At 40.0% G+C, this 15,395-nt stretch overlaps 1 protein-coding gene across 1 annotated transcript; it reads left to right on the top strand.

Moving 5' to 3' along the window:
- Positions 1-4,630: 4,630 nt before the first annotated feature.
- On the top strand, positions 4,631-12,254 carry pmela (premelanosome protein a). Its single transcript, XM_005924791.3, has 12 exons — positions 4,631-4,808; positions 5,965-6,060; positions 6,145-6,291; positions 6,485-6,619; positions 7,969-8,130; positions 8,240-8,524; positions 8,607-9,317; positions 9,419-9,580; positions 9,888-9,990; positions 10,377-10,582; positions 10,677-10,767; positions 11,666-12,254. Exons 1-12 carry the CDS (start codon positions 4,754-4,756, stop codon positions 11,814-11,816), a joined length of 2,304 nt encoding a protein of 767 aa, XP_005924853.1. The 5' UTR covers positions 4,631-4,753; the 3' UTR covers positions 11,817-12,254.
- The last annotated feature ends 3,141 nt before the right edge of the window (positions 12,255-15,395 follow it).

The following is a 15,395-nucleotide window of genomic DNA, read 5'->3' as shown; positions in this document are numbered from 1 at the left end:
AAGGTCTGGTAATGTGTGTCCACCTGCAGATCCTTTGTGTTCTTTCAAAGGGGCAACTGGATTTAACAGTTTCTTCACCTCAGGGACCAAAATGACCTGCTGGGTACCAGTTAAAGCTCGCTTGTGGTTTGTGAACAGGAACCCTGAGCTAGCCTCTAACCAGGGGATAAGCTGTACCATTTTTTTTAAATCACACTTGTTGGCTATGATAAAGTATCTGTCAAATACAACACTTTGTTATATAGAGTTATACACTCACCATCATCCTCATTCGGCAAACAGGTTGAACTGCTCATTAATGCAAATAAATATCAGCCAATCACATAACAGCAACCCAGTGCATTTGGGCACATATATATGTTCAAAGCGACCCGCGGAAATTCAAACTAGACATCAGAATGAGAAAAACAGGTGGGTAAAGTGAATTTAAATGTGGCATGGTTGTTGGTACTGATTATTTCACAGTACCAATGTCACAAACCTTTAAATCTGTAAGGAGTTAGTGATGGTAAGAGTATTTTTGACTTATCACATTAGCAAAATTATGAGTGTAAGTAGTAAATCGAATCTGGTGTTATATGATTATGCTGCAGTTGTTTAAAGACACACATTCAGTGTTAATATTATCGCTAACACCCGTGTTTTTCTCTGGTATGCCAGATGTCTGCTTTAAAGAAGGTCAATATTGATCTGAAATTTTAACCGCAATTGTGTTTAAGTCAGTAGGTTCCCCCTGCAGCATGAAGAAACACCCTCATTTGGTGCTAAGAGACACAGAAAGCATTCATTCCAGTACTGCACATGATCGAAGCCCGCAGGCCTAACACGTCTCCACGTTGCATATTTATATGTGAAGTGACGTCTTTGAGCACCGCAAAGATGTTAGTTCTCATTTCATTGGGTTGGCTGTACTAAGTTTCTCCTGTAGATGATCAATGATCAGTAAAATTACGACTGATCCACAGAAAGTGACGCATGTAACTTGTCTGAATATTTTTCTGTCAGGAGGAGGATTCAGATTTTCCCTGTTCTCCCTGCAGTTTAGAGGAGTTGGTTTCATAATCTGTGTGGACAGAGGTAATTAGGAAGCAAGTTTCCTGTCAGGAGATCTCCCACAGCCTAAATAATCTGATGGTGAATCATAAGCAGCCTTGGCGCAGGTCCTGCGTACAGCAGATTAGCCTGCTGATTGTTCTGCTCCATCATGTATCAGTGGAAGCTTTGTGTTTGTAGAAGTAGTTGTGCTGTACGTGTTTACCTTGGTTTGTGGTTTCTCTTTAGGCAAATCTTCTTTTTGTGTCTAGTAGAAAAATACAAACGATGAAAAAAAAAGAGGAGAGTTTGTTTTAAGCCATTTGAACACACCGAATGACTACTGATGACTGCTGTGGTCATGAACTGATTTGACTGTCTAGTCTGGTACTTTTCATATACCAGATGGCTTTATTGATCTGGTTTGGGGTCAGTTCTAAATCACATCCCTCGGTTTCTAATAGTGCGTGAAAAGAGAAGCCTGTGTGACTGTTTGACTTCAGTTTTGTTGACACGCTCTATATTGATTGTGCTGAAATAGTTTTTGAGGATTCCAGGCTTTACTGGCCTTGTTATTAAGTGCAAATGAGAAATATTTATAATGTCAAATAATTTGTGCAGAAAATGATCAGATTTCACAAAACAAGGTTCTGTGTTAATTCCATAAATTCCCCGAAACCCAGGAACAAATTTATTAAGATAATAAAAAGTGGAGGCTAAATAAGCCTATTTGTGGTATGTGGTATGTTAAGTCAGGTGCTCCTTGTGAGGCCGTTTTCTCCTCCTGAACTCTGTTGAGTAGCGCATGAGGGGTCACATGTAGTGCAGCCTGAATAGTCTCACGGGCATGAGAGAACATTACTGGGAAAGCCACCAGTCACTGTCAAAATGACTCCGTATGACTCTGTATAATGTATAAGAATTTATCTACACAAAGTGGAAATAAGAAAACAAAAAAGCCAAACAAACAATTAATAAAACAACTGAAAATAGAAAATTCGAAAGTGGGGGATAATAAAAACACTTTACCTTCTTACTGATTTAACATGTTACTTGTTATACCTGAAGGAATTTCGTGTGTAATAAGTAAAAAATTAGTCTGAAAAGTGTTTTTCCTCCTCTTTAACAGTTTTCTGAAACACAACCTCAGTCAGGAAGCTGTAAAAAATGAAAATAAAAACAAATTTAGAAAATTTGCAGATCTAATAAACTCACGTTTTATTTTCAATTAAAACTGAAAACATTAAATTGTTTAAACTGAAAAAAAAACAACCTTTCTCCTATTTAGTCCAGAGATTTTCCAAATCTTGATTCCTCTGACTGCAGAACAGTTTGAAATTTTGCGTCAGTAAATTTTAAATGATCTTTATCCCAGAGACGACGGCAGCATTTGTGGACCACAGATAATGAGTTCTGGAAGTGTTCCTGAGCTCCTGTAGTCATTTCCATGACAGAATCATGTTGTTAATGCAGTGGTGCTGATTTTTGGCCTCAAGCTTACTTTTTTCCTCTTCCCTTCTGCAACTCCAAGATGCTCTTTTTATACCCAATCGTGTAACTGATTTGTTGGCAGTTAAACTAATTAGCTGCAAAATTTTCCTCCAGCTGTTTCTTTTTAGTAACACTTACTTTTCCAGCCTTTTTCCCCCCATGTCCCAACTGTTTTAAGTCTTGCCATCAAATTCTTTATCAGTAGGAAAAGCTGTAAAACTTGTGAAAATATAGTTAAAAGTCCAAAAGTTATGCCTTCCTTCACAATATCCTAAGCCATCAGGTGAGACGGATTGGAGTGTTTGACAGGTCGATTCTGGCCCTCGGGCCTTATGCTTTACATCCAGTGGTTTCCTCCATTTGTCCACAAAAATTCGGGAGCATCAATATAATGTCCCAGCCTGATCAGAGTCATAACATCAATGATGATAAAACTTTGATTCAAAATGTTATGCTCCCTATTAACCAGTATAAATTTCTCCAACCGAAAAGAGGCTGTTGAGATTTGTAATGATTTAGCATTTTTTAACATATAATTTCTCAATTGCAAACACTTATAAAACTCAGTATTTGACCTAGAATACTGGGACTTCAGGGATTCAAAGGATTTAAACTCACCATGTTTAAAGAGGTCATAAAACCTCTTTACATCTACTTTATGCCATCCCACAAAACTCGATCCTTTGTTTTGCGGCAGAAGGTCTGGATTATTTATAAGCGTTGACAAAATATTAAACGGAAGACTACTGCTAAAAAGTGTTCTCAGTTTTCCCCACGTCCACATAGCATTATATATCAGTGGGTTATGCTTTATTACGTGAGGTAAGTCATTAAGGCGTTTCCCTGGAAAGTTAACAGGCGAGGATGGTTTACATAATACTTCCTCAATATTTAGCCATGGCAGATCAGAATGTTCATGTATCCAGGAAGAAAGAATCCTCGCTTGTATTGAGAGAACGTAATTTCCTGTTTGGCACTCCCCACCCGCCCAGATCTTTGGGTAACTGTAGTGTCTCCAATTTAATTTTGGGTTTTCTTCCTGCCCAAATGAAATCCACCATATCCTTATTAATTACTTTAATATCTTCTGATTTCAAAATTGCAAACAACATGCCTGTGAGATATTAGTTTCTATCTTTTAACTGTGGGAGGAAACCACTGCATCACTTCAACAGCTCAAGTGGCCACAACACACAGATCCAAACAAATCAGCAGCAGCTGAGCAGCCCAGTCTCCATACAAGAGTCTTCCTGGAAATGATCACAGGCAAAGCTGAACTTATAATTTGGTGTACTTAACAGCATTTTCACACAACAGCTCCCAGTGTTGGAGCTAGGTATTACAGTAAGATGTCCTTCAGAATGAACTTTTAATGTTTGACTTATATTTGCTGAGAAAATTATTATTTCCAGAATAACGCCATTTCTGCCAAAGTATTTGCAATCCTCTGCTGCATGAAACTCTGCACCGTCTGAGATCTGAGCTTGGGTGTGTCATCTATGCTGCAGATTCTCTGAGCTGCAGCAGCCCGAGGTGAACACTGGGATACAGAGGAAATAAAAGGATGCTATTGATCTGCAGTCCACACACTCATCTTGTGATGCCCATACCCACATAACTGTAAGGTCATATGTCAAACACAGACATGCATCGAGCTTTGCACACAGCTCTCCACACTCCATCCTGAAACAAGTATTGCAAACATTTGTATTTACAATGTCCAGACAGGATCCATTGATTTTTCCAGTATGCACTTATTAAGGATGTGAATTATTAACATGCACTTTATCCACAAATATGTTCTCTGTACAGTTTCTGGAGTTCTGGAGATTTCTGACACTAACAAGCAGAATCTGAAAAAAAAGCTGATGAAATATGGCTAACATGAAGCTCTCCAATGACAACAGTTCAAAGGAAATAAACCAGCTAGCTCAGGTAAGATTAAAAATGTAATAATACAACTTTATCAATAGTAAAAGTTATGAATAAAAGTCACAGTTTTGCCAAATACAACTGAAGCTAATAAAACTCAACTTACTCTTCCTAAAGAGGGGGAGGTGCCAATTTGCAGAGTGATGTCAGAGGGTAGAAGAAACTTTATGGTAATTGAGGTCCAGGCCCTTCTTAAAGAGGGTAAGGAGACTTTTGTTAAGTCTCTGGGAGTTGAGTTGGGGATCAGGACTGCAGGGCGAGGATCAGGGCTCAGAGAGGAGAGAAAACCAAACACACGATGAAAACTTTGGTGCTGCTTGTTTTAGCATTTGCTACTACAATATCTGCAACCAGTGAGTATACATCCAAAATTACAGACAAGAACGAACACCAAATTGTTGTTTAATGTGTGTTTTATAACTCTTTCTTCTAAAGGTATACCTCTGAACAAGAAAAAAGTAACTTCGCTGATATTTACTCTTAGAAAAGATCATATAAGGAGGTAAAAAGGGTAATGGCTTTTAAAAGCACCTTTTTAATGTTGTTGTTTTTTTAGCCTGCAGGATTATACTGATTTCATTGCCCACTTTTATGAAAGAGAAAAATAGGAAAACTACAAATAAATAAAAAAAAATATTATTCACCTGATGGGATAAAAAATACAGTATTTGGGGAGCTAAATATGAATTCGTGTTAAGACAGGGTGATTTGCTATGTGTGATGCATGAACTTTGTACCAGCAGAGGCAAAGTGATTACTCTGGATTACTGTGACTGAAGTAAATCAACACATTTCTTCATGCCCACCGATTACAAGCTTGTTTAAGCTTAGCTTTTCTTTGGATAGCTATTTAACGCTTGTTTCATGCCAGCACACTCTCCACTCTGTTAAAAGGAGGTGCCCGAAACACATTTTCACAGTCCAATTTCATACCATTACACTATGTTTTATGCCAATTTTGATTAATGACTTTAGACTTCTAGGATTTCAAAGGTGATTTATAAAGTCTAAAATGGTATTTTTATCTTCTAAGTTCTGAAAATCATTAATCATGTCACAGTGGGTATATTTTAGGCTTTGATATCTAAAAAAGATATCAGAGTGTCTTTTTCATATTCACTAACACATCACTATCTGGGAGAAAAGGGCAGTGAGTCAGTGTCTGGGAGCCCTCATTCCTCTCACTGGGATTACTGATGTTGCTGCTCAGCTGATAGTCACATGAAAGGGATTGAGGGGGATTGCAGGTCCTGTGACTCACACTGCCAAGAACCCTGACACCCCTCCACCTTAACAATACCAAGAAACATGAGCAGACTGCACCTTATCTTGACAAATATACACATACTTGGAATTATGTCTACAATGTAAAAGTTTAACTTGATTACAATGTTGAGCTGAATGTGTATCTGCATTTAATGGGCATAATTAAAGTTGTGGGAGCTGGCAGAATAACACTTGGTGCGTGGTGCTATTTTTTTTCTAAAGAGTTTCAATGAATTCTTACAGGGCAGAGAAGTCACTTCACTCGTTATCGATCATGGAACTCCCGCATGTACCCGGTGTGGAGTGATGGAGACCCAAGATTCAGAAACTGCTGGTTGGGTGAGCTCACTGATTTTTCTTTTCATTAAAGAAAAAAAAACTAAGATCATAAGATGCTAACTCACAAGACATGTTATTTTTCAGGTGGTAACGTAACCTTCGCTCTCAAGAATGATGCCCCCACCCTGACTGGAGCAAAAGCAGGCTTCACTATTAATCTGAATTTCCCACCAAACCAGACGGTGCTCCCAGGAGGAGAGGTGGTCTGGGCAAATAACTGCACGGTCGATGGTAGGAAACCTTCTTACCAAGGGGGGTTTAAAGTAGAGGCATTAGCCAGTACCAGAGATGTAATATTAGCAACTTAACTTTTGCAGAACCAATTTTGTAGTTTTTTCAATAGTTAAACTAAAGTCTTATAGTTGTAATGTACCAGATATGTCTTCCTGCTGCATGTTTGATTAATGGTTACTGTCTGTGTCAGGTAAACAGTATGAGGAGGGTCAGGCTGTGTATCCAGACCGGGACACTGATTGGACTGGAGTTTTCCCCGATGGCACACCTTTCAACAGGAGCCAGAACGGGAAGCCCCACTATGTGTTTGTGTGGAAAACATGGGGTAAGTTACAACTACACAGCCTCTGCAAAAGACTGAATGAACTGGCCGGGCTACCAACTCTGACAGAGGGGCACAGGGATCAACCAAATACGCACAGTAGACTCATAAGGAGATGTAGCCACAGCTATAAGAGTGCATAAATATACTTCTTAGGTCCTCGGGTGCCAGAGCGCTTCAGTGAATTCATCACACAGTTGAACTGTTGAGTGTAAGCGTGGAATAACGTCAACACATTGACTCGTTTTGGAAATTTTGAGTACGGTCATGCTTGAAGTTTCAAAGAAACATAAGGGGTGCATCCCAAAGTCTGACCTCCATCCATCTGCTCAGTGTCCTCCTTGCACTGCAATAACTTATAGCAATATGTTTTGGTTTTTTTTTTGCTAACTTAACTTACAGTCGAAGTCTATCAGCAGAACTCTGCTGAGGGGGCACAGGGACTTTATCAGACCCCCGAGGCCCGTCCATAATGACGAGGCTGCAGTATCCCAGAATCTTTATTATCTTTTTTTTCTGATTAGCAATACTTGGGAGAAAAATTTAATAAACAAAAAAATGGCATAATGTGATTCCATATGGTTAGAGTAAGAACAGATGCAGCAACTTTTACTATGAAAACAGAAAGTTTTAAGCAATTTTCAAGAAACTGTGTCATGGTTCCTGGGTTGATGAACCAGTGTTTGGGGTTTCGCTGGTTTATGAAGTGATTTATGTTCTAGTACTATACTGTTTCATCCTAGCTTTTTTCAGTCGGCTTGCTCCAACTTTACATTTTTACTTTTAGTTATATCTGCCATTTGCCAGACGTCTGTCTGCAGAGTCCTACATTTGAGTCCTCTCTCTGCCTGCTACACAACCATTGCATGGTTTCACAACTCCATACACGGAACTGTGAATGGAGTTGTGAAACCATATTCAGTCATATACCTCATATAATACCTGCTTGTTTGAGCTACTTAAATGTTTGTTGTGCTTAACTTTATTTTTTAACTGTTGTAAACAAAGATTTTCACAACTTTGGGATGAAGGTGATGGCTAGAAAGTATAAATGATTACTAATAGATGTAAAAAATTAAATCTTCACTGTATGGGACTATTCTTTATCTCATCTGTATCAGTCAGGTCATGAAAAATAAGTTGCTTAAATGTTTTCATTAAAACAAAATTGATGTTGTGATATTAACACTATTTGAAACAAGAGATATTTCGGACCAAGTGCTTCCCATTTTTCCATGTTCATCATGTGCAGATTATGTGGCGAGCATCACCTCGACCCCACCCTGTATGTCAGGCTTCACTGATTATTGTGCTACTGTCCTCTAAATCACCCTAATGTGACTGTGTTTTAGGGCGTTACTGGCAGGTGGCAGATGGACCGTCCTCTTCACTCACCATCGGTACAGACAACATTCCCCTGGGCTCCTACAACATGGAAGTCGTCATCTATCACTGCCGTGGCAGAAACAGGTTTATCCCCCTTGGATATGCCTCTACAGTCTTCACCATCACAGGTGACCACTGAAACAGTCTCTAAGCTCCAATTTGAGGGAAATGATCCTGTATTTCTTTCTTTTCAGAGCTCTCATCATGACAGCTCTTTGTTTTTTGCTCCGTCATTAGACCAGGTTCCATTTACCATATCTCTGGCCCAAATCAATGATGTAAATCAGAACGACCAGAACTTCATCCAGAACCAGGCTATTGGCTTTACCGTCAACATCCACGATCCCAGCCAGTACCTTAACAATGCAGAGATCAGCTTCACTTGGGACTTTGGTGACAACAGTGGAACTCTGATCTCCAGGGAGCACATGGTCACACACACATACATTGCAGCCGGGACCTTTAGGCCTCAGGTGGTTCTGATGGCGAGCATCCCCAATAACTGTGGAAACCCCACTGCTGGTGAGATCTCAAAACTCATCAGTCTACTCTTTACCTTCTACATGTATGCTGTTTCGCTCAGTAGCTTTGTGCTTTCTTTCAGCCGGTCCTGTTGATGCCTCTGCTGCCCCAGCAGTAGTTGTTATGGCCTCCAGCCAGGCAGCTGTCCCTGCTGTCCCAGTTGAAGGAGGAGATACAATAGCTGTGGATGTTGTCGCCACAGACGCCACTCCAGTGGCTGCTTCTGTGCAGCCCGCAGACGCAAACACAGACGATGGAGAAGCGGCTGCTGATGCCGACACAGAGGTCGTGGTAGTTGCCTCGGTGGCCCCTGCAGCAATAGATACAGCCGTTGTTGCCGCCAACACTGCTGCTCCTGCCGCAGAGGTAGAGCAGGAGGCAGCTGATGCAGAGGTGCCTGCTGCCACCGTTGCACCAGGAGCCGAAGAGCCAGCAGATGCTGATACGGCTGCTGCAGATGATACTGCAGGGGTTACAGTTGCCACTGAAGATGTAGCTGTGATTGATGCTGCTGCTGCCTCGGTTGCCCCTGTTGCAGAAGGAGAAGTCGAGGTGGCTGACATCATCACTGTTGCTCCCATCACAGACGGAGCTACAGAGGAAGAAGCTGCAGATGGTGTTGAAGCTGTAGAGGCTACTGCTGCTGCAGAGGTTGCGCTAGCTGAAACACAAGCCCCTGCTGATAATGTTGTTGCGCCTGCTGCCACTGAACCCACAGCTGTAGAAGAAGCTGTAGTTAATGCAGAAGTGGAAGCAGTAGAAACTGAGAATGAAGTTGCAGCTACTGCAGCAGGTGAGCACATACTGTAAATTCAAACACCCATAAAGAAAGGAAACAATTCCTCTTCTACCAGAACTGTTAAAAACAATCCTCTGTTTTTTTTCCACAAGCAGTTGAAGACGAGGCTGCACCAGCCGAAGGTGAAGTTCAGATTGAAATGGAAGCAGATCCAGCTCAGGTTGCCCTCGTTGTGGCTAAACGACAAGCACCAGAGCTGACAGCTGACTGTATGGTCTACCGCTACGGCTCCCTCGCTACATCTGTCGATGTTGTTCGTAAGTCACAACAGTCTTCTTCTTTAGCCTGCACCCTTTATAGTGGGTCCCTATCCTTAGCGTCCTCCTTTGTCATACTAACACTCTGCTTGTCCTCCATCACTATATCCATGATCCTCCTCTTTGGTCTTCCTCTTTTCCTTCTGCCTGGTAGCCTCATATTCCACACCTTTTTCCCAGTATGTCCACTTTCCCTCCTCTGCACATGTCCAGATATATATACTATAATATACAGGACACTAATGCTTTAACAGAAAGAATTTTAGTAATATTAAAATCTCTCTTTCATCCTGTTTCAAACCTGCAGAGGGTATCGAAAGTGTCGAGATTGTACAAGTGGCCAACGTTGTGTCACTGGAGACGGCGTTGGATCAAAATGCTGTGGACGTCACTATTTCCTGTCAGGGAAGGTGAGTAAAACATTCATCAAGACTCTGCACAAGCTAAATCAATAGAAGTTTAGTTTAGTCTGGAGTTTTAAACACTATCTCTATTCACACTGCACTCAATGCAAAAACATTCAGTGAGGTAAGTTTCTAATCATTGTGACTTCTCATTAAAACTTGAGACACATGCGATCCAAACACCTGTCGAACTCGAACCGACCACTTTAATGAATCAATGTACAAATTTACAGACAACAACATTATAGTATCAACACAGTCCAACAAACATAAACTATCATAATATACTGTTATGTGTTATTTTTTTGTTTATCTACATCGAGTTAATACATCAAGTCATCTTTTTTTCCTTGAAACAACATCTCTGCATCCTCAATCTCTCCTTCCTGTAGTCTGCCAAGTGAGGTCTGCACTGTTATCTCTGATGCTGACTGTATCACGCCGGTGCAAACCATCTGTAATGCAGCCTCACCCTCTCCAGACTGTCAGATGATCCTTCGTCAGTTCTTCAATGACTCTGGAGTATTCTGCCTTAATGTCTCTCTGACTAATGATGTCAGTCTTGCCATGGCAAGTGCAAGAGTCAGTGTGTCAGTAGGTGAGTAAAAGGAAAAACAACAACCAGAAACTAAAATGAGCTAATTTACAGAGGTTTTTTTCTCATTTCTTCTCATTACATGCTTCATTTTCAGCCTCCGGTGGTTCACCAGCTGGAACTGCTGCTACGGTGCTCGGTGTTATGGTTCTTGCCTGTGTCGTCTGCTGTATTGGTTTGATGTACAGGTAAACTTAGGAAACATTCTTACAGTCAACAATTCTTTGCATGTTACGCAGGAATCATAGATCAATATGCATGCAATGACCACGCATTCCTAATTTAAAAAGCCACGTCAAGCTGACCAGGAAAACTGAATATTCATATTACATTTTAAATATTGCATAAACAGTTATAGGTGGAGTAAAGGGCCAAGGATAGATTCCTTTGGAACATCACAAGTGGCTGGTTATTGCATTGTAAATCATATATTACGACATCCAGTATAAATTTTACCTTCATCAGTGGAATCATACAATATTTTATAAAGTTACAGTTTCTCTTTGCAAGAATTAGATAAGAAAACTGATTCGACCCACTTTAGGCCTCTGTCTCCTACATTAAGTGTCTTAGCCAGCCTGGTGTGTTAGCTGAGTTTGACACAAAGACTGAGAGCAGCCCACAGGCATTATAAAACCAGAAAAATGAAACCACAGCAGGTTTAAGCTTAAGTGCCTTAAACCTGCATTCTCTCTGAAGGCCACCAGATGGCGATAGCTGTGGTTACACAAAGACTTCCAGTCCTATAGAAGTCTATGGGAAAACAGTTTCCTGTTCTGACCTCTGCAAACACTTTCTTGCCAAGTTTATGGGCTTCTTTGCTCATGCCATATTTAATAAAATTATTATCTGTAATTGTAAATCTTAGTTACACTATGTTCCAAAAACGAGGAATATCTGTCTGGTTTACAAGTTGTTAGCCAATTAGCAATCAGTTTAACAGTCAGACCCACCACCTGTTTTGTTTTGGAGGGGGGGAAACCAAGTTAGCGACAGTGTAAAAAGACAGTTGTCAGCTTGCTCCTGATTGATGTTGATTGTTGATTGTCTAAGTGATTTTGCTGTAAGTGCAATTTTTCTAAACAGGCGTTTCAAGCAGTACCAGCCGCTGAGAGAAGACGGTGCTAATAATGGAGGCATCTCTGCAGTAACATCAGTGCCTTTGCTCTTGTGGAACTTGCTGAGTAGACAGTCACCAGGAGAGAGCCGTCCACTGCTTCAGGGAAGGATTGTGTGAATACTGTCTTTAATAAATGCACTCAACATCAACAATATTTGCTAACATATCGCCTATAAACAGAATACTGTCTGTACTGTCTCTGACACTGTAACTCCCTGCCATTAAACCAGAACCAATGAGGTGAAAAGAAGCCCCATGTACAAGATATGTAGGAACCAGGAGTACCTGTGGAACTGTAAAAGTGTGTTTAAGGTGTTCAAGCATTTGAAGTGGAAACTGATATTTATTTTGATCCATAATATTTGTATTAATTGGACCTGATAGTTTAGAGAAGTCATAACATATTCTCTTATTTGTGGCCTGCATATACTAAACCTATTGGAAAATCAATACTAGCACATTTCCATTCAATGTCTTTACAATATAAATGAGAAAAAATGTATAACTGAACATCATTTGATACCCTGAAACTAATAAAATGGAACTTTATCACCATTGTTTGTTTGCCTGATTTTTTTCAGTCATTCTGAAACTGATGCTTGATGCTTTTAGATTGTTTATACCCACTTTTGACCTTACCATCTGAATAATGAGCAGAATTTGGGACTCGGACCAAATACGGTTTTTCTAATCTTCTATTATCTAATTTTATTAAGTCCTTGAGAATTATAACTTCAGTTTCCTGTCCTTGGCTGACAGCAGTGGCACCCGTCTGATCTTCTGGTGCTGATTTGATATTTTGTGTATTCACAGATGCTCTTCTGTATATCTTGGTTGTAATTAGGTTACTATTGCGGTTCAAAGCAGCATAGCCATTCTCCTCTGACCTCTGACATCAACAAGGCATTTTCACCCAGAGACCTGCCGCTCACTGGATATTTTTCTTTTTCAGACCAGATGGCTGTGTTGAAAATCCAAGTAGATCAGCAGTTTCTGAAATACTCAGACACCTGGTACCAACAACCAGGCCAAGTTCAAAGTCACTTAAATCAACTTTCTTCCTCATCCAGGTGCTCAGTTTGACCTTTACAGGTCATCTTGCTTGACCATGTCTACATGGCAAAGTGCACTGAGTTGCTACCACATGACTGAATGATATTTGCAGTAAAAAGCAGCTGAACAGGTGTGTTGTGGCAGGTGAGTTTACAAAATTCAAGTGATAACATTAATCTGTAGGTCAGGAAAGCTACAGTGACGATAGCTCAAGAGCTGGAATACGTGCTGCATGTGTAAAGATAAGAAGCTTCTTAAATTTGCAGATCTACAATCCACACAATTAAAAAAACATCCTGTTAAGCTTGAAAGAAAAAGCCCTGATTGAAAATGGTACTCGCATGTAAAGTACGTGGAACAATGCAAAATCAACTCAAAGTACTTTCCCCAACACCAAACAGCAGTTTTCTTAAGTAGAAACTAATACATGGCACTCAAAAATCTATGACAAAATACGCAGGATGCCTTGTTTGGACTACAACATTATGAAATGTGTGGTCAGGAAGTACTGTGGTTGTAATAACGCTGTAGCTGAGTGCACTGAAAAAATTATTACTATCAATATCATTCTCCACTGGAGTAAAATGATTTACTATAACACAGCAGGCTACACTCAGGCACCGAAGGAACAAAGCAAGGGTGATAGTAAGGTTCATGTATGACACGCTGCAGTAAAGGAGAAAAGGCTGACGTCATGGCTGAAATCTTTAATGGAAGAGGCTTTATATAGAAGAAAGACATGGCGTGAAAGGGAAGCCAAGGGGAATGTGGCTTTCATATTATTATTCGTATTCATGAGTCAAAGTCTAAAGTGACATGTTTTCTTGTTTCAAATGTTAATTATTGTTTTTACTGAAAAATGGTTTTACTGCTGTACACTGAGACCATAAAAGCGCACTGTAAAACCAAGAGTTAATATGCATATGCTGCATATGCATATGTGCACTGCTCCACATGTCCTTTAACTGTCTCACTTAAATTGCATAAACAAGATTCCAAATGAATATCCTTCCTACGGCTTGCTCATGACTGTGCTGCTCCATTACACTAATGACCAAATGCAGCCATTAATCATGCTCAGCCATTAACATGTCTCCTGGTCACATGTTCTCAGTCCTGTTCAATCACTCCCATTCATTCCTGACATGCTACTCAGCCAAGACACGACCCAATAGCCCTTCTGGGAGGCCATTGTTTTTCACTGATGATATATATCGCAGCCCTCACAGCATTGTAGCTGTTACTACAATCTCAGCACTTGTCCCAGTCAAAGCAAGATACATTTGGTGCTGTCACCCAGCTCCCCTGAAAGATTCAGGAGGTCCAATATCATTTTTTCTTTGTTAGATTAATGGCCTCAAACTTTTATTCCGGACAGTGAAACCAGAGATGAGTCAGTGAGGTGACGCCACCCAGGCAGCCAAACGGCTCTGATTAATTTAACACACTCTTTATTGCTCACCACTCCCTAGCAACAGATCTAGAAATGGATGTAGTTTCCTTCATCCATCCTCAGCACAGCAAAATCTTCTACAAGAAGGACATGATGATAAGCACTGCTGCAGCCCACCACATCCAGCAGTTTAATGGGAAATATTAATGGAAAATATTTTTCACACTGTTTTGCATTCATAACAACATGTTCACCATCCATTATGTTATCCTATACAACACAGTATTACCACATCTTATTGCTTATTCAGAATTGCTTGAACCATTTCTAATGCTTTTTTGTACCTTTTAACAGTCCAAACATTCATGCCTGCTTTAAAGTTACAGTGTGTGAAATTGAACCACTAGATGTCAGTAGACTGCAGATTGCAGTCAACTGAATTCTATACTTTTGGAAGAGACTGTAAAACATTGTGAAAGGAGTCAGTGTAGTTCACTTCCATGTGATGACAGTAATAGTGAAGTGAGTTGTTTAGGATGTGCGTAAAGTTTCTGTCATTAAGTGCTACTTTTCCTGCTGTCAACTTGTTAATGTTAGCCATTGTTAGCTAAACTTTCTATGAAGTAGAGCTAACATTGTTGGACTTAGCAAATAAATTCTCACATAATATCAAAATGTAATCATACTGTAATTAGAATTGAGCAATCAGGGACACTCGACCCAAACACTGGCTGGCATAACATTAACAGATTAATGTTTCCAGAAACCAACACCTGTTCCTATGTATTTTTAATGGATCGGTTCATAAGAATGCATCACTCCGATCAACGTATATGTATGAGTACAACAACAACTTTCTGTTTAATAACCTAAAAAACGAACTAAACCTGTAACTACTGACTAACCAGTTGTGAAGGCATTTGATATTATCAGATTCTTCACACAACTACATTTTTCACTTCTTAAACCTACACATGTATCTCGATTTGTATGAAAGTTCTTCACATTTTGATTTTAGAGAATGAGCTCAACAGAATCATCCAGAAATTCTGACTTTTTCCTGTGCAAAATATAAAAGTTAAAAGTGAAATTAAAATGACAAAAAAATGCGTATTTGTAAATGTTTCTATAAGTTAGGTTTTTATGCTGTAGTGCTCTGTGCTGCTATCACTGATCACTGCTGTTCAACTTTGATCTGATATCTAATCCCAGACCACGCCCAATACATGAACTCCCTTCACCCCGATAAT

This window comes from Haplochromis burtoni, unplaced genomic scaffold (assembly GCF_018398535.1).
Source record: "Haplochromis burtoni strain Fernald_Lab_line unplaced genomic scaffold, NCSU_Asbu1 Contig_79, whole genome shotgun sequence".
Taxonomy (NCBI): Eukaryota; Metazoa; Chordata; class Actinopteri; order Cichliformes; family Cichlidae; genus Haplochromis; species Haplochromis burtoni.
The sequence above is the reverse complement of the archived record's forward strand: the minus strand, read 5'-3'. Positions and strand labels throughout refer to the sequence as shown.